The 18,836-nt window shown below is 59.7% G+C and overlaps 2 protein-coding genes across 2 annotated transcripts; both read right to left on the bottom strand.

The window, feature by feature from the left end:
* Nucleotides 1-212: 212 nt before the first annotated feature.
* Nucleotides 213-13,275, bottom strand: PTPRH (protein tyrosine phosphatase receptor type H). The gene is made up of 15 exons (XM_056826263.1): nucleotides 12,963-13,275; nucleotides 12,275-12,658; nucleotides 8,385-8,847; nucleotides 8,132-8,235; nucleotides 7,527-7,949; nucleotides 6,234-6,497; nucleotides 6,067-6,151; nucleotides 5,825-5,954; nucleotides 4,628-4,718; nucleotides 4,313-4,389; nucleotides 4,052-4,186; nucleotides 2,313-2,435; nucleotides 1,181-1,341; nucleotides 940-1,075; nucleotides 213-576 (listed from the first exon to the last, which is right to left on the bottom strand). The coding sequence occupies exons 1-15, from the start codon at nucleotides 13,198-13,200 to the stop codon at nucleotides 451-453; spliced, it is 2,940 nt and encodes a 979-aa protein (XP_056682241.1). The 5' UTR covers nucleotides 13,201-13,275; the 3' UTR covers nucleotides 213-450.
* Nucleotides 13,276-15,750: 2,475 nt separating this feature from the next.
* On the bottom strand, nucleotides 15,751-17,589 carry TMEM86B (transmembrane protein 86B). The gene is made up of 3 exons (XM_056825921.1): nucleotides 17,513-17,589; nucleotides 17,156-17,402; nucleotides 15,751-16,454 (listed from the first exon to the last, which is right to left on the bottom strand). Exons 1-3 carry the CDS (start codon nucleotides 17,555-17,557, stop codon nucleotides 16,072-16,074), a joined length of 675 nt encoding a protein of 224 aa, XP_056681899.1. The 5' UTR covers nucleotides 17,558-17,589; the 3' UTR covers nucleotides 15,751-16,071.
* Between the last annotated feature and the right edge of the window lie 1,247 nt (nucleotides 17,590-18,836).

Raw genomic sequence — 18,836 nt, 5'->3', positions numbered from 1 at the left:
CTCCTTCCTCAGCTTCTCCATCGCTGCTCAGCTCAGAATGGGATGTGTCTCCTGCCAGGGGACCCAGGACCCCACACTCTCCTCCTGACTCTGGAGCCTGGGGAGGCCAGGGAACCCAGAGGGAGCAGGGGCTTGTCGGTGCTTTTTGAGGTTCTGAACGTAGGGCAGCCACACCGGCCCTGAGTCCCAAGAGAAAAGAGGAGCACCCCTTCTGCCTCGGTGCTCTGGCCAGAGTGCCAATTTAATAAGTTAAAGGCTTGGTATTATGTACAGGCTGTACCAGAGGATGGGGAGGAGGCAGGGCTCAGCCCCCCAGAGGTCTCCCCAAATCCCTGTCACATGATCTGACATCCTGAAGGACCCAGAGATCTGGAGCCTCCCCATCAAGAACCCAGGTGTCCCTCCTCCCAGTGGGGAGCACCCTGAATTTGGAACCCCAGGAAGTGGGGCTCAGGTGGCACAGAGCTCCTGCTCATAGGCCTTGGTGGCATCCACGTTCTCATAGAAGCTGCCCTCTTGGTCCTCTGACTGCTGCATATGCCTCAGGAGTGTTTGGTACAGAAATATGTACTGGACCTGCAGGGGTCAGAACAGGGCATGGGGTTGGGGCTCAGGCCTAGACACTTGCCTGGGCTATCCCCTCCCCAGCTTATGGAGAGGGAACCAGAGGCCCATTCTGGGAAATGCCTAGTCCAAAGTCAGCCAGCCAGTAAGTGGCCTTCGGGATTTGAACCCAGGTCACAAGACTCCACATCCCTCTTCTACCAACTAGCCTTTTCCTAGGACAGTGATGGTGAACCTATGGCACGGGTACCAAAGATAGCATGCCGAGCTCCCCTCCCCCTCTCTACACCAAGAACCTTCTTCACCTCCCCCAATGGGAGTGCCCCCCCTCAGTCTGGGGGGGGGGGAGATGAAGCTCCAGACCCCAAGCCTGACCTCTGTCTGCACCATCAGTGGGCGGCTCCTCCTCATGCGGCGGACGAAGGACTGGACCCCAACATGCCCGTGCTTCTGCAGCTGCCTCAGCAGGACGTCCAGGGCGATGAAGGTCCCTGTGCGGCCAACACCCGCGCTGGAGAGAGTGACATAGCAGATGGCATGGGGATCAGCGAGTGAAGGAGACAAGGTTGTTGGGGGTACCCTGGGGAGACTCTGGGGGCCAGGGCCAGGGGTTTACCTGCAGTGGACAATGGGAGGGCCCCCCTCCGGGCTCTGCTCCAGCCACTGGCGCAGGAGAGCTTGGAAGGCCAGCAGCGGGTCCGGAGAGTGGGGAACGCCATGGTCTGGCCAGACGGTGTAGTGGAACTGGCGAACACAGAGGGTCTGCTTCAGGTCCATCTGGGGGAGGAAAGAAGGAGGCCCTGAGGGGGAAGGAAGGGGCCAGAAGCAGGATTCAGAGCTGGAGGGGCCCTGGGCAAGGCCCTGACGGAGCCAGGAGCTGCCCCAGGCCTCTCGGGGAAGAGGAGCCGAGGCAAGATTTGAACCTCGGGCCTCGGACTCCCAAGTTAGGGAAGCTGTGAGGAGAGCCTAGGGAAGAAGTCGTGGGAGGGAGTTTCTGGAGAATGGGGACATTCTGGGGCTGAGGAGGCTGGCCTGCTGAGAGGTTGCATTAGTCTGGAGGGGGGCTGTTGGGACTGCCCAAAGGCAGCCAGGTGGCTAGGGTACTGAACCTGGAGGCAGAAAGACCCGAGTTCAAATCCAGCCTCAGACCCTCCCCAAATGGGTGCCTGGGCAAGTTACTGACTGCTCCCTGCCTTTGGCATGTCAGAATAAGAATCTGAGGAGCTCCTCCCTTCCATGGCTGCTGGGAAAGCCCACGAGAACATTTGTATAGCACAAGGCAGGCACTTCCTGAATGCTGCTTCCCTCCTCCTCCTCCCCAAGAGATCTGCTCTCAGGGTCCCCGCCAGGTCTAGGAGGGCCCATCCGGGATGCTGAAGGGGATCTGTGGTCAGAAATCAGATCCCAGGGCAGCAGGTGGTATGTGGGGTCACCAGGCAGCTCTCTGGAGATCCCGGGGCCCCAGAGGACCCCAGTCCAGAGGTCTTGACGACCTAGAAAGCTGCCAACTGTCCAGGGCTGGGATTCTGTCTTGGGGGGATTCCCGGCCTTCCCTAAATTGCTGCTGGACATTTCAGGGGACAGAGTTGGTCTGGAAGGTAACTGAGTCACTACTGGGAGCTCCAGGGTACTCTGGTGCGGGGAAAGGGGTATAGATTAGGGATGGGAGAAGTTGGGGGGCTGTGCTGGGCTTCAGGAGCCTTTGGGGTCCCGAGAGCAGACAGGGCAGGGGGCCTCTGAGGCCGTACGTGAAACAGGTGCAGGTCTCGAACTGTCCAGTGCTCTGCCACAGTCTCCCCTCTCAGAGTCACCCGGAGGCGTCCATGGTTGCAAGGCTGGGCATCCAGGGGCCAGTAGTGTTCACACTTGACCTGGGAGAGGGGAGTGCCCAGAGGAGGGTCACACAGGGAGCAAGAGGGAGCAGGAACCCTGCTGCCCAGAGATGGCCACAGGTGGGCTGGGGAGGGGGAGGGGATGGCCGGTCTGGAGCCCCTGGACACCCACCTCCTTCTCACCCAAAAAGAGATGGACGAGGCCAGAGCTGGAGACAGGGAGAGGACGGGGAGAGATGCAGAGAGATGGAGAAAGGGAAAGAAGAGGGGAGAGACAGAGGAGAGATCGAGGAGAGACAGAGGAAGGGAGAGAGAGAAGAGAGAGGAGAGAGATGAGGGGAGAGATAGAAGAGAGACAGGAAGGGAGAGAGATTGAGGAGAGACAGAGGGAGAGATAGAGGAGAGACAGAGGAAGGGAGAGATTGAGGGGAGAGATAGAAGAGAGAGAGGAAGGGAGAGATGGGGAGAGACAGAGGAAGGGAGAGAGAGAAGAGAGAGAGGAAGGGAGAGATAGAGGAGAGAGAGGAAGGGAGAGACAGAGGAAGGGAGAGAGAGAAGAGATAGGAGAGAGATGAGGGGAGAGATAGAAGAGAGAGGAAGGGAGAGATGGGGAGAGACAGAGGAAGGGAGAGAGAGAAGAGATAGGAGAGAGATGAGGGGAGAGATAGAAGAGAGAGAGGAAGGGAGAGAGATTGAGGAGAGACAGAGGGAGAGATAGAGGAGAGACAGAGGAAGGGAGAGATTGAGGGGAGAGATAGAAGAGAGAGAGGAAGGGAGAGATGGGGAGAGACAGAGGAAGGGAGAGAGAGAAGAGATAGGAGAGAGATGAGGGGAGAGATAGAAGAGAGAGAGGAAGGGAGAGAGATTGAGGAGAGACAGAGGGAGAGATAGAGGAGAGACAGAGGAAGGGAGAGATTGAGGGGAGAGATAGAAGAGAGAGAGGAAGGGAGAGATGGGGAGAGACAGAGGAAGGGAGAGAGAGAAGAGATAGGAGAGAGATGAGGGGAGAGATAGAAGAGAGAGAGGAAGGGAGAGAGATTGAGGAGAGACAGAGGGAGAGATAGAGGAGAGACAGAGGAAGGGAGAGATTGAGGGGAGAGATAGAAGAGAGAGAGGAAGGGAGAGAGATTGAGGAGAGACAGAGGGAGAGATAGAGGAGAGACAGAGGAAGGGAGAGATTGAGGGGAGAGATAGAAGAGAGAGAGGAAGGGAGAGATGGGGAGAGACAGAGGAAGGGAGAGAGAGAAGAGATAGGAGAGAGATGAGGGGAGAGATAGAAGAGAGAGAGGAAGGGAGAGATAGAGGAGAGATCGAGGAGAGACAGAGGAAGGGAGAGAGATTGAGGGGAGAGATAGGAGAGAGGAAGGGAGAGATGGGGCGTCAGGCTTGGGGAAAAGAAGAGACAAAGGGAAAGGGAGGGGCTGGAGGGCTGGGAAGAGACAAGGGGGGGGGGAGCCCGACACGGAGGGAGACAAAGGCAGGGCGAGGGGAGGGCAGCGAGAGAGGGGGAAGGGCTGAGGGGAGACGCCAGAAGGGGGCCGGAGAGGAGGGAGGGAGGGAGGGACACAAAGGCCGGAGTGGAAGGGGAGCCGGTGAAAGGCGGGGGCGGAGGGAGACGAGGGGCGGGCAGAGGCTGGCCCAGATGGATGCCTCACCCGCCCGGACTCCACGCAGTTGGTCAGCATGACGATGGTGCGGCTTTGCTGCTCCCACACCAGGCGCCAGAAGTCGCCCACCGTCTGCGGGAGGGGCCCCTGGGTGGCGATGAATTCTCGGGGATCACAGAGACCCTGAAAGGGGACGGAGTGCGGGGCTCCACGCTGCTCACGCCCCCCCATCTCCCAGCCCAGCTCGGACCCCCCCTGTCCTCCCCCCTCCCCGGGGCTGCTCGCCCCTCCCCCAGCGTGTCTGCTCACTGGCAGGAAGCTGGCATTGATGTAGTCGGAGCCGGGGTCCCCCGGGATGGGCTGCAGGGGGACTCGGGCCCAGTCATCTGCAGCGGGAAGGAGGAGGTGGGCCCAGGAGAGGCAAAAACAGAGAAGGAGGCCAGCAGTGAGGGACTAAGGAGGGCATCGGGAGAGCCTGGGGGGGGGCGGGGCAGCAGGGGCCCAGGAGGGGGAGGGGCCGAGGACTGGGGCAGGAGACGGCCGTCCCTCCCAGGGGGCCAGAGAAGGAGCCTCTCCATCACTTCTGGGGGGGAGGGGAGGGGAGGAGGCGCCCCCGAATCTCACAAGGCAGGACATTGGAGAATCGATTCTTGCTCTTGTTCTCCAGGGCCGAGGCAGCTGTTTGCAACTGCTCGAGGCCCTCCAGAGCCAGCTGCTGCTTAAGAGAAAGCCGGAGACAGAGAGAAGGAGGGATGGCTGAGCCCAGCCGAGGGGCCCAGAGCTGTGGTTAGCTGGTGTCTGCCCACTCCCAGCAGCCCCCGGGGCATTCCCTGAGCTCTGGCAGGGACAGGAGCCTCTAGAAGCTGCCCCTTCCCACCTTGGCCTGTTTCTTTTGTCTCAGGCCCAGGTTCTCCCTCTCTGTCTGTCTGTCTCTCCCTCTCTCTGTCTCTGCCCCTGTCTCTGCCCCTGTCTCTGTCTCTCTCTGTCTCTCTCCCTCAGTCTCTGCCCCTGTCTCTGTCTCTCTCTGTCTCCCTCTGTCTCTGTCTCTGTCTCTATCTCTGTCTCTCCCTCAGTCTCTGCCCCTGTCTCTGTCTCTCTCTGTCTCTCTCTGTCTTTGTCTCTGTCTCTCTCTGTCTCCCTCTGTCTCTGTCTCTATCTCTGTCTCTCCCTCTGTCTCTGCCCCTGTCTCTGTCTCTGTCTCTCTCTGTCTCTGTCTCTGTCTCTGTCTCTCTCTGTCTCTCTCTGTCTCTGTCTCTATCTCTGTCTCTGCCCCTGTCTCTGTCTCTCTCTGTCTCCCTCTGTCTCTGTCTCTATCTCTGTCTCTCCCTCTGTCTCTGCCCCTGTCTCTGTCTCTGTCTCTCTCTGTCTCTGTCTTTGTCTCTGTCTCTCTCTGTCTCCCTCTGTCTCTGTCTCTATCTCTGTCTCTGCCCCTGTCTCTGTCTCTCCCTCTCTGTCTCTGTCTCTCTCTGTCTCTGTCTCTGTCTCTGTCTCTCTCTGTCTCTCTCTCTCTGTCTCTGCCCCTGTCTCTGTCTCTGTCTCTCTCTCTCTCTGTGTCCCCCCTCTCTCATTTCAGTTGTGTCCAACTCTGTATCACCATTTGGGTTTTCTTAGCAAAGATATTGGAGTATTTTGTCATTTCCTTCTGTGGCTCATTTGACAGAGGAGGAAACTGAGGCAGAGTCAAGTGACATCTCCAGGGTCACGTAGCTAGTAAGTGTGCTAGGCTGGACCTGGCCTCGCGAAGACTCCCAGCCCCTGCACCGCCATGTTGGGGGCTGCTCCGCCCCATCCCTCGCCCCGCCCCTTCGCCCCGCCCCGTACCTGGTATTCCTCCGCAAACCCGTAGTTGCTGTCTTTCTGATTCTCCTGGATGTGGTCGGCCAGACACTGCGCAGGGATGTCTCCTTGGGAGCTGGCAGGGAGTGCGGACGGCCGACGGGACCATTTCCGGCCCGCCCGCCCCAGCCCGCCCAGAAACTCGGTCCTGTGGAAGCGGAGCGGACAGGGTGAGAGGCGGCCGGCCAGAGGCCCACGCGCTCCTGGGGCCGGCCCGGCCTCACCTCTTAGTCCTCCGCAGGAAGAAGATGAGCGAAGCCGCCAGCAGGCCGAGGAGGAGGAGGACGCCGATGACGGCGCCCGCGATGACCCCTGCAGGGGAGGGCGAGGGCTGGGCTGGCCGGGCCGCCTCGGGACGCCCCCCGACGCCCCGGGCTCCCCCGGCCGGCCTCACCTCCCCTCTCGGTGTAGCAGGTGACGGGCTCCGAGGCGGCCTCCATGTCGGCCCACAGGCTCGTCACCACGGCCCTGTAGGCCCGCGCCGGCTGCAGCTCCCGCACGGCCAGGGAGCTGTTGCAGGGGTCCCGCCACTCGCCCCGCTGCTGGCCCACCTCGAACTTGACGGCCTCCAGGTTCCCGACGGGGCAGGCCAGGCTCAGGAGCAGCCCGTAGCCCGCATCGGTGCTGGTGCAGGAGACGATGGTGGCGGGGTCCGGGGCTGCCGGATGGACAGTCGGAGGCCGTGCGTGCCCCGCCCCCGCCCCGCCCCCCGGCATCCCCCCCCCCCCCAGGACTGCGGGTGCCCCAAGGCCCGGCCTCACCTGTGGAGGCGTTGATTGCCCGCTCTGGACTCTGGGCCTGGTCCTGGGTCACCGACCTCACCACAAAGCAGTACCTGGTCCCGGGAGTGAGATCCCTGGCCGTGAAGCGGGTGTTGTTGGTGAAGTCCTCCCTGGAGAGCCAGGACACCTTGTAGGACGGGCGGGTGGGCCCCTCGGGCTCGGCCCAGCTGAAGTCAATGGAAGTGTTGCTCTGGCTCCCCACCGTCAGGTTCCTGACTGCATTGGGCTCTGGCAGGGCAGTGAGAGAAAGGGAGGTGCAGGATGGAGGCCCACCGACCTGGCCTCCGGCCTCCCCTCCACTCTGGCCTCCGGCCTGGCCCCGCCTCACCTGTGAACCTGTCCAGCGTCTGGGGTGCGCTCTGGACCTCGTGGCTCACACTGTATACCGTGAATTGGTAGAGGGTTCCCGGCTCCAGGCGGCTCACAGTGTACCTATCCTCCAGGGTGTTGATACGGTCTCCGGGGACCCCCTCCCCGGCCCAGCTGACCCTGTAGGTGTAACGGGAGGCCTTGGAGTCGATGGGGACCCCCCAGCGCAGGGAGACCGAGCTGTTGCTTCGATTGACCATCTGGAGCTCTCTGACCTCATTGGGCACTGAGAAGGGAGAAGAGCAGTCGGCGAGAAGCATGCGGTGCTATTTCCAACTAGGAGCCGGGCACGAGGCTGACTCTGCTGAGACACCCGGGCTCCAGCCGCAGGCCGGGGAGGCCTGCTGAGCCCCAAAACATCAGGACTGGAGCCCTGGCCCCCTTCTTCCCCCGTGGCTTTCCCCAAAGACACGGGGCACCCGTGTGAGGAAAGGGGGGAGATAGCCAGCTCTGCTCTGACAGTGTGTCATGGTGGGGCCAAAGCTGGGGCCGAGGAGCCCTGGGACCCCTCCTACAAGGTCCAACCCCCATCTTACCTGTGGCCTCCTGGATGCTCTGGCCAGAACTGTTGACATCATTCCTCTCAGCCTGCACTGTGAAATTGTACATGGTGGCAGCATCGAGGCCCCTCACTTCATACTCCGTCTGCTCTGTGCTGCTCTGATTGAGGATGCCCTCCCCGGCCCAGCTGACCCAGTAGGTGTAATTGGAAGCCTGGGGGCCGCTGGGGACCGTCCAGCGCAGGGAGACCAAGCTGGTGCTTCGATTGACCATCTGGAGCTCTCCGACCTCATTGGGCACTGAGAGGTGGTGAGGGACAAGAGTCAGGGGGGAGCTGTTTCTCGGCCTCCCCCCAAGCACCCAGAGCACAGGGAGAGACGGAGCCCTTGGTCTGGCCTGGTGGGCAAGCAAGGATGCTTTAAGCTGGAAGGCGAGCAGAGCCTCGTGGGTCGAGGAGCCTTAGCGTGGCCCAGATGAGTGCATTATGGTCTTCAGTTTTCCCTTTTCTTCCAGCTTCTCCCCAATTCCCACTAAAATCATCATGACAACTTGAGACATTCAACAAGGCTTGGGGAAGTCTAGTGAAGCCTAATGAGCCTGGGGAATGCCAGCTCTCAGTCAGCGTTTATTAAATGCCTACTATGTGCTGGGCACCGTGCTAAGTTCTGGTGATCTAGAAAGAGGCAAATGACAGTCCCTGCCCTTGAGGAGCTTACGGGCGGATGGGGGAATCCAAAGCCATCTCTGTACAGGATCAGCAGGAAAGAATTAAGAAAGAGAAGGCCCTAGAGGGGGTGGGCAAAGCTTCCTGGCAGCTGTAACAAGGGTTAGGGGCCTGGGCCTGGAGAGGACCCAGGATAGAGCCTTGGCCCACAATCTGTTCCTCTCTCTACCTAGCCCTCCATGCAGTGCTTGCAACCCCAAGGTAGGACCAAATCTCACCTGTAGATGCATTGAGTCTCATTTCAAAGATGCTTCCCTCTACTTTGATAGTAAACTCATATGCTGTTCCAGGTTCAAGGCCCTTCACAGTATACTGAGTTTCTGAAATGTTCCCTGACCACGTGAGCTGGACCCCTCCCTCCATCTTACCTGTGGCCACCTGGATGCTCTGGCCAAAACTGTTGACATCATTCTTCTCAGCCTGCACTGTGAAATTGTACATGGTGGCAGCATCGAGGCCCCTCACTTCATACTCCGTCTGCCCTGTGCTGCTCTGATTGAGGATGCCCTCCCCGGCCCAGCTGACCCAGTAGGTGTAATTGGAAGCCTGGGGGCCGCTGGGGACCGTCCAGCGCAGGGAGACCAAGCTGGTGCTTCGATTGACCATCTGGAGCTCTCCGACCTCATTGGGCACTGAGAGGTGGTGAGGACCAAGAGTCAGGGGAGAGCTGTTTCCCGGCCTCCCCCCAAGCACCCAGAGCACAGGGAGAGATGGAGCCCTTGGTCTGGCCTGGTGGGTCCATTGTTTTTTTAAACCCTTCCTTTCCATCTGAGAGTTAATACTATGTATGGTTCTAAGCCAGAAGGACAGTACAGGCAAGGCCATTAGGGTGAAGTGACTTGCCCAGGGTCACACAGTGTAAACCTTAAAATTTCCCAGACCCTACTTTATAAGATTGGATTAAGACCATTCCCCATTTGGGCAGTGAACTCTACTTAGATCAGGAATGTGAGAACTCATCTACTTAAGTCTGCCCTAGGGAAAGATAAAGTTGTAAACTCTTTTCTGAACAATGAAAAGTACTTAAACCCATACTTTTCTTAAGCTAAGTACCTATAAAGGTCAAGCAACTTGTGAATTTACAAGGAACAAAGAATGGAAAACTTACTCAGAGCTTTCCTGGTGTGAATTACTCAAAAATCCACACCTTCTTAGGTGTGGACTAAGAATGGGCGGTCCTTTAGAAACATCTACAGTGATTGGTAGATGTAAGGACTTAGGGGAGGTGACAGAGGAAATTTTGCCCTTAAAAATAAGAGCTCAGGGAAGAGCAAAGGTCATTCTGAAACATTCAGATGGAGGAGGGAGCTGGTGAAAGCAGCTGAGATGCTGCTGGCCTGGTGTCATTAGAAATCCTTACTTAGACAGATCTTATGGTGAGTTATAAAAAACTGACTGATTTCTCTTTTAAGACTCAGGTCTAGGCCATATTGGCTTGAGGCCCTTCATACTTATTCCTTTCTTACTGTCTCTCTCTTTGATTACTCATTGTATTGTTAATTAAATCTCTATAAAACCCAATTGACTTGGGTACTTGAATAATTGGGAATATTTCCCTGGCGACCACCTTATATTTGATTTAAAACCAAGACACTGTAGTGAAACATATTTTCTGCGGTCAAATTTACTCACCCTCTCTTATATCTATCACAATTTATATCTTCCACTATTTTAATCACTACAGTTTAAGACCTCAACCATTTTAAAACTCACAGCAGCTAGGAAATGTCTAAGGCTGGATTTGAACCCAGGGCTTCTCATCTCTGGACATGGCTCTGTATCCATTGAGCCACCCAATTTCCCCTCGAGGCCAGTTTTTAACTCCAGAGCTCTACTGAGGGCTCCATCCCATGCTCTGTCCTGGGCATTCTCCTCTCCCCTGAGTTCGAATATCATCCCTCTGCACATGATTTCCAGACCCCCTGGCCAGCTGGCCACTGAACACCACAGGCTGGACGTCCCAGAGGTGTCAGAGAAGGACTCACTGCCTTTCTCCCAAAGCCCGCCTCATCCAAGGCCAGTCCAACCTCCACCTCATTGCCAAGTGACTTCCTTAGGGCAGACACCTTAACCAAGAAGCTTCCAGGGCTCCCTTTCACCTCTGGGATCAGATCTTTGACCTTCTCCTCAACTCACTGATTCATCAGCATCTTCTACCCTCTCTCAGGTTGTCATTTTCTTGGGACAACGTTCTAACAAGGAGGGGGGAAGGCCAGTGTGGCCCCTGCCCTCAAGGAGCTTACAGGAACTTCATACAGGGTCAATGGGGAAGGAACAGGAGGGAGGAAGCCCCTGGCAGCTGGGGGAACTCACCACATGGAACACACCGGTGCCAGCTCTCACTGGGTCATTGGTACTGGCATGATGTGCCCCCCTCACCATGGCCCCATATGAAGATTAAAATTCACTCTCCCCTGGCTGTGAAAATTAAATTGTAACCCCTGTCTATTTTTAGAACACCCTACTTAAAGTTGAGTATGGAGACCTGCCCATTTTTAGATCTAATCACCAAAAGTGCAAAAATCCCACTTAATCATGAAGTGGGAGATCTGTGACCCACATGTGCAATAGTGGGAGACGAATCAGAATTGACGGACTGCCTCCTGGGCAGTCCTAAGCAAGGTTTTAGACTATGATTTATCCAGATAAAAAGTGGAGGGAGACACAGGAAGTAACACAAAAGAAGTGTCTTTAAGAGGAGCACTCACTTCCTGTGAGGGACACGTCTTCATTCTTTGGAGTGGGGGCTGAAGAAGAAATCTGCTGACTGGACCTGAGACACTGTTCCTGATGAGACTTTTGGACTGACACGTGGTGGGTGAAAGGGCTGACTCCTTTCCTAGACATTTTCTGAAGAAACTAGCCTCAGGAGAGACCTATCTCTTGAGAGAGTTTTTCTCCATGTCCTTGGCTTTGCTGAGGCCAACTAAGAACTAACTCTCCCTGCCCGGGTTGAGGCAGGGGCCAGAAGTAAATTACTGAGTGCTCAGGCTAGATATCTTACACTATCCTCTCTCTGATTTTCTTACTTCACTCTTTCTATATTTTGTAAATAAATTGTGTATCTCTTTGGAATGAATTAAAATCCTGGAGACCACACTTAAATAATCCAGTCCAACCCTTTTGTATATAACCCCTTTTCCCCCTTATATCCACCTTCACTCAACCCTATCACCACCACCACCAATGATGGCAGCAGCCTGTTGCTTGGCTTCCGGGTCTCCAGGCTCTCCCTTCTCTAATGCACCCTCCTCTCAGCTGCCAAGCATGGGTCAGCCTGACCTACCTACAGCCTCTGGGAGCTCGTGGCTCCTATTTGTTCACTTCAGAGGCTGCTCAGTCCTGCCCCCTTTCTCTCCCTCAAACATGTGCCTCTTTTTCCCTTCTCCAAGCCTTTATCTTAGCTATGCCCCATGCCTGGAATACCCTCTTTCCTCATCTCCTCTTGCTATCCTTTCAGCTAATCTTGCAGGGGTCAGGACAGGCCCCACCTGGACAGGAAGCCTGTCCTGAACTCCCACTACCATCACCTTGGATGGACTCAGTCTTCGCTCTTCAGGGTAGAGTCTGGCTCCTCCAATGGGATGTAACTTTCTCCTTTGGTCTTAAAGTCCCCAAGACCTAGCTCGGTGCCTGGCACACCACAGGTGGTCACTAAGGGCACGGCGAGTGACCAATTGATTGATATCGGCGCCTACCTAGTAAAGTCCGAGGAAACTCAGAGAGCCCTGGACCCTGGAAGACTGCTGAGAGTAGAGCCCAAAAACAAGGAAGGAAGGAAGGAAGGAAACCAGCATTCGTGAAGGGCTTCCTGTGTATCTGGTAGTGCCATAAGGACTCTACAAATACGAGCTCTTTGCTCTTCACAACAGCTATGGGAAGGAAGTGAATTTATTATCTCCATTTTATGACTGGGGAAACTGAGGTGGATGGAAGTATAGCAACTTGACTAGGTTCACACAGCTAGAAAAATGTCTGGAGTGGGATTTGAACACGGGTCTTCCTGAATCCAGACCAAGTGCTCAATCTTATTAAACCACTGCTTGTTACAGAGGGCACCTGTGTAAGGAAAGAGGGGAAGAGATGGCCAGCTCTGCTCTGACAGTGTGTCATGGTGGGGCCAAAGCTGGGGCCGAGGAGCCCTGGGACCCCTCCTACAAGGTCCAACCCCCATCTTACCTGTGGCCTCCTGGATGCTCTGGCCAGAACTGTTGACATCATTCCTCTCAGCCTGCACTGTGAAATTGTACATGGTGGCAGCATCGAGGCCCCTCACTTCATACTCAGTCTGCTCTGTGCTGCTCTGATTGAGGATGCCCTCCCCGGCCCAGCTGACCCAGTAGATGTAATCGGAAGCCTGGGGGCCGCTGGGGACCCCCCAGCGCAGGGAGACCGAGCTGGTGCTTCGATTGACCATCTGGAGCTCTCCAACCTCATTGGGCACTGAGAAGGGAGAAGAACAGTTGGCAAGAAGCATGCGGTGCTATTTCCAACCAGGAGCCGGCACGAGGCTGACTCTGCTGAGACACTCGGGCTCCAGCCGCAGGCCGGGGAGGCCTGCTGAGCCCCAAAACATCAGAACTGGAGCCCTGGCCCCCTTCTTCCCCCGTGGCTTTCCCCAAAGACACAGAGCACCCGTGTGAGGAAAGGGGGGAGATAGCCAGCTCTGCTCTGACAGTGTGTCATGGTGGGGCCAAAGCTGGGGCCAAGTCCTCCCAGGAGCCCCGGGACTCCTCCCCCGTCTTACCTGTGGCCACCTGGATGCTCTGGCCAGAACTGTTGACATCATTCCTCCCAGCCTGCACTGTGAAATTGTACATGGTGGCAGCATCGAGGCCCCTCACTTCATACTCCGTCTGCTCTGTGCTGCTCTGATTGAGGATGCCCTCCCCGGCCCAGCTGACCCAGTAGGTGTAATTGGAAGCCTGGGGGCCGCTGGGGACCGTCCAGCGCAGGGAGACCGAGCTGGTGCTTCGATTGACCATCTGGAGCTCTCCAACCTCATTGGGCACTGAGAGATGGTGAGGACCAAGAGTCAGGGGGGAGTTGTTTCCCGGCCTCCCCCCAAGCACCCAGAGCACAGGGAGAGACAGAGCCCTTGATCTGGCCTGGTGGGGAAGCAAGGATGCTTTAAGCTGGAAGGCGAGCAGAGCCTTAGCATGGCCCAGATGAGTGCATTATGGTCTTCAGTTTTCCCTTTTCTTCCAGCTTCTCCCCAATTCCCACTAAAATCATCATGACAACTTGAGACATTCAACAAGGCTTGGGGAAGTCTAGTGAAGCCTAATGAGCCTGGGGAATGCCAGCTCTCAGTCAGCGTTTATTAAATGCCTACTATGTGCTGGGCACCGTGCTAAGTTCTGGTGATCTAGAAAGAGGCAAATGACAGTCCCTGCCCATGAGGAGCTTACGGGCGGATGGGGGAATCCAAAGCCATCTCTGTACAGGATCAGCAGGAAAGAATTAAGAAAGAGAAGGCCCTAGAGGGGGTGGGCAAAGCTTCCTGGCAGCTGTAACAAGGGTTAGGGGCCTGGGCCTGGAGAGGACCCAGGATAGAGCCTTGGCCCACAATCTGTTCCTCTCTCTGCCTAGCCCTCCATGCACAGTGCTTGCAACCCCAAGGTAGGACCGAATCTCACCTGTAGATGCATTGAGTCTCATTTCAAGGCTGCTTCCCTCCACTTTGACGGTGAACTCATATGCTGTTCCAGGTTCAAGGCCCTTCACAGTATACTGAGTTTCTGAAATGTTCCCTGACCCCATGAGCTCGCCATCCTTCACCCAGCTGACATTATAGCGAAAGGTCGCATTAGCCGACTCCCACTTCAGGGTGACTGAGGTGTTGGTCTGCTGGTCTACGGTCAAGGCAGAGATCTCATCCTGGGCTGAGACAGGCAGGAGGAGGGTCAGCTAGGAAGGCCCCCAAGGGACCCTGTGAGCTCCCCAAAGCCCTTCTGCATCCCCGCCTAGTCCAGGAAGGGCCCTCTTGGCCCCTTGGAGCTGCCGGTCACTCACCAACTGCCAAGGACCCCATCCAGCTCCCCAGTACCTGTTGGGAAGAATACACAAAAAGATGACAGGAGAGCCAGGGCAGGGCTGGAATTCCCTCTGCCTTCCCCAGCTCCTCCTTCAGACAAAGTTCACCTGGAGGCAGGGAGGGAGGGCCAGGGAAACCCAACTGATAACAGGAGTTGCCAAGAGAAGGGGGAGCTGGGGGCCTGGACCCCTGGGTTGGCCAGGCAGGGCAAGGCGGCTGGATGCCTGAACTCCCAGGAAGAGAGCGGGGCAGGAGCCCAGGTCCCGGTTTCCGGGTGGGTGGGGTAGGAGAGCTAATAATAAAAGTTGCTTTTCATCGACATCATGGGGATGGTGGCAGGCAGGCGTCCCGATCCCTAGAGCTTCCCTCCAATCGCCCCCCAGTCTAGGCCCTTTAAGGTTCCAGGCACCCGGGCCCAAAGGCCATCCTCTCCCAGGGACCCAAGCCTCCGGGTGTCCCCAACCCCCACACCCCTCTGCCCCTAGCTAGTGCCTGGGGTGTGGGAGCTGCCAGCCCCTTCCCCTAGCACGGGAACTCACCACCACTACACCCAGCAGGGGCCAAGGCCCAGGGGAGAGCCCACTCATGACTGTGGACCGGAGGGAGACAGAGAGGAGGGAGACAGGTGTCCAGGGCTCCCAGCTCTGTGCTCTCCTTCTGGACTTTCACCCCAGCAGCTTCTCCTTTCTGAGCCGCAGGTGACACAGGTAATAGCTCTGGGTGGAGGAGGCCAGAGGGGAGGAGGGGCAAGAGGAAGGGAAATGGGGAGAAGGCAGTGACCCCTTTATGGCCTCCACACACCCCAGCCTGCCCTCCCTCCCTGACTCGCTCACTCCACAGGCCCGGCCTCCGTGTCTGCCCAGAAGCAGCAGAGGGCTGGGGCTTTACTGCTCCTTCTTTTTGGACCCATGAGGAAACCGAGGCTCTGAAAGGCCCAGAAGGGAACTGCCAGAGCTTCCAGGGCAAGTCAAAAAGCAAAGAAAGATGGGGGTCACCCGTGGGATCAGAGGACAGGGCTTGGAGAGCGCCATCTCCAGGGCCGCCATTTGGTGGAGAACTCCAGTGAGCCCCTGCCTCCGCCCAGGTCACTGAGAGGCAGGCTGGACCCGAACTCAGCTCTCTTCTGAACAGACTGAGGCGGCATGCATTGAGGAAGCCCTTACAGTACAGCAGGGCTAGGAGTCCTAACAGGAGCAAGGGAGCTGGTGCTCTCCTGGGGGGAAGCCCTGCCACACCCAGAGGGCACAGAAGGGGGGTCCTGGGTTCCCTCTCCCTCCAGGTCTCCTCCCAGTTCCAGCAGCCCAGAGCCAACATAAAAGGGCCTCTCGTTTTATAAGAAAAGGAAACTGAGGCCTGGAGAAGCCCAATGGCTGCCCCACGAGCCAAAGAGGAGCTCAGAGACAGAGAGGGACTCGGATGGGGGATGGCGCCGACCCACCCCGGATGGAAGGTGGCCCTGCCGGGCTCCTCCCAAAGAACAGGCGACCAACAATGGTGTTTCCAATCTGCTTTACTGAGAGCCGGCAGTGTGGACAGTGAGGGTCCTCGATGGGGCCTGGGAGGGGCGGCGGGTCATGGAGGGAGATCAGAATCTGGGGCCCAGGGAGGAGAGGCTTCGGCCAAGGGGCTCACGGTCAGCGCAGGGAGGTACCCGGGAAGCAGGGGGCCGGAGGGGGCCGGGCTGGGGGTGCAGGCCTGGGGACAGGGAGTCGGGAATGGTGGGGGCGATGAACGAGGAGCCCCCGGGGGCGGCCGGAGGGGGCGGGAAGGCCAGGAAGGCCTCCGGGGCCGAGATCCAAAGGCCGCTGTTTTTGTGGGCTCAGTCGGCGCGGCGGGGCCGGCCCTGCTCTGCGGACAGGGCGAGCAGGCCTTGGGCCGCGTAGTAGGTGACCATGACGGTCAGGCGGCCCGAAGCCAGAGGCCGCACGAAGGTGTCCCAGCCGAGGACGGCGTCAGAGACGCTGAAGAGCACGCCGCCGAGGGCCGCTGGGCTCCCCCGCGCCAGGGCCCGCCACTGCATCAGAGCCAGGATGGCGATGTAGAGGCCCACAGGGAGGCCCAGCTCTGCGGGCAGGTGAGGCTTCAGGAGCCTGAAGTAGAGGCCAGAGACGACCAGCCCCGGCCCCAGGAGGGCCAGGCGGATCGGGACCCAGCCCAGGGCCTGCACGTAGAAGACGTGAGCCAGTGCGAAGGCTGCCATGCCTGCAAGGAAAGGGCCCAGGAGGGAGGCTGACAGACTCCCCGGAGACCCAGAGAAGCCTTTCCCTCTCCGGGCCTCCGTTTTCTGGGCTGTGGAGTCCCGGGAACTCGAGCTGTCATCCAGCAAGCTCCGAGGTTCTAGGCGCCAGCAGTGCCCTTTTCTAACAGAAGAACGGGCCCCTGGGGACGGAGAGCTCATTTCCTGTGAGCCAGACACTGCCACCCTCGGCCCTCGGAGGAGCCGTGTTCGAAGCCTGCCTCTGCCACGAGCTGGGGGACTCCCGAGGCTCTGCTCACTCAGTTATGGGGGGCCCCACCCACCCCAGACTTCTCCCGGAGAGGGGGCAAGTCCCGTCCAGGAAGGTGCCCGTCACCGGGGCACAGGCAGGAAGGAGGCCCTCCAAGATGCGCCCCTTTTGAAGCCCGCCAAGAGGCTCCTGGACGGCCCCCTTCTCTGAGCGGCCACAAGATGGAAGCCCGACGGGGCCTCGAGGCGGGGAAGGGGCAGGGCCGGAGGGACCCCTGGAGGCTCAGAGCTGGGGGGACCCAGGGGAGGAGCCGGAGGAGCCCCGGCCCAGTGAGGCTCCCCCCGGCCCAGGGAGGCCCCCCCGGCCCAGTGAGGCTCCCCCCGGCCCAGTGAGGCTCCCCCCGGCCCAGTGAGGCCCTCCCCCGGCCCAGGGATCCCCCCCGCCACCCCCACTCACCAAAGACAAAGCAGTCTGGCCAGACGAGGAGGACGTCACCCAGGGCGGAGCAGAGGAGGCCCCGGCACAGGCCACGGCTGTAGGGCCCCGGGGGGGCCGCCACGTGCACCCCCCCAGCCAGGCACAGGATGGGCAGGCACTTGGCCAGGGCGCCCATCCAGCTGGGCTCCTCCTCGGGCAGCCACAGGAGGAAGTAGAGGGCACATGAGGTGAGGAAGGGCAGCAGCCTCAGGGCCAGGAGCAGAGGCTGTGGAGAGGCCAGAGCGGGAGGCTGTCAGGGGCCGGCCGGGGCCTCCCCACCTCCTCGGGGACCCCCCAGGCCGGCCCTTCCCATCCGCCCCTCGCAGGGGTCCTCACATCTAGGGGGCGCTTCCTCCCGGCCTCCCTTCCGCGCGCCTCCATGCTTGTCCAGACACCCCTCAAGTGTGAGCCGGTGTGGGGGAGGGGGAGGATGGGGGGGCGGGGGGGGGGCTGGTTACACGTTAACCCGATCCCGTCCCCTGGACTCCGGGCTGATAACGGGGTCGGGAGGGCCTCCCCTTCCCCCGGGATGGCACAGGCGGTGCCCCATGATAAGGGAGGCCGCCCAGCCCTCCTCCCCCTCCTGAGGTGCATCCCGTGGGATGGGCCCAGCATTCGAATTCAGCTCTTTGTGCTCCAGAGCCGATCCTGTCCTCTGGCTCTGCGGCGGCTCCAGCCATTGGGCCAAATGACCGTCCCTCCTGCACCCGGACCTCTGGGGCTCCCCCCATGAAAAGCCCTTCTTTGCCCGTCACCCGCCTTCCGACCCCGGTGGCCCCCCCAGCCGCCGTCCCGGGCCACCAGGGTCTGGGGGTGGCCGAAGCCGCCGACCTTCTCTCGCTGCAGCTCTGGACGGGCAGCTTCCTCGTCCCGATCGTCTCCTCTCTGGGTGGCAGCAGGACCCCCCCGGCCCCCCCTTCCCCAGTCGTCCCGGGACCCTCCACATCCCTGGGCTCCGCTGCGGCCCCCGCCCCGAGGCCAGCCTCGGCCCCTCCACAGCCTGACACAAGCCCTGGCCGGCTGGGGTCGAGGATGGACTGTGGAGGATTCCCCCCCGGAGGCCCCCCAGAGGCCCCCCAGGCCCCAGCCTCAGCCCCCCCAGAGGCCCCCCAGGCCCCGGCCTCAGCCCCCCCAGAGGCCCCCCAGGCCCCAAGCCTCAGCCCCCCCCCCCGCGGAGGTCCCCCAGGCCCCGGCCTCAGCCCCCCCAGAGGCCCCCCAGAGTCCCCCCAGGCCCCGGCCTCAGCCCCCCCAGAGGCCCCCCAGAGGCCCCCCAGGCCCCAAGCCTCAGCCCCCCCCCCGCGGAGCTCCCCCAGGCCCCAAGCCTCAGCCCCCCCCCCCGCGGAGGTCCCCCAGGCCCCGGCCTCAGCCCCCCCAGAGGCCCCCCAGGCCCCGGCCTCAGCCCCCCCAGAGGCCCCCCAGGCCCTGGCCTCAGCACCCCCCCCGGAGGCCCCCCAGGCCCCAGCCTCAGCCCCCCCAGAGGCCCCCCAGGCCCCGGCCTCAGCCCCCCCAGAGGCCCCCCAGGCCCCAGCCTCAGCCCCCCCCGTAGGCCCCCCAGGCCCCGGCCTCAGCCCCCCCAGAGGCCCCCCAGGCCCCGGCCTCAGCCCCCCCCGTAGGCCCCCCAGGCCCCGGCCTCAGCCCCCCCAGAGGCCCCCCAGAGGCC

The sequence above is a fragment of the Monodelphis domestica genome, chromosome 4 (assembly GCF_027887165.1).
Source record: "Monodelphis domestica isolate mMonDom1 chromosome 4, mMonDom1.pri, whole genome shotgun sequence".
Taxonomy (NCBI): Eukaryota; Metazoa; Chordata; class Mammalia; order Didelphimorphia; family Didelphidae; genus Monodelphis; species Monodelphis domestica.
The sequence above is the reverse complement of the archived record's forward strand: the minus strand, read 5'-3'. Positions and strand labels throughout refer to the sequence as shown.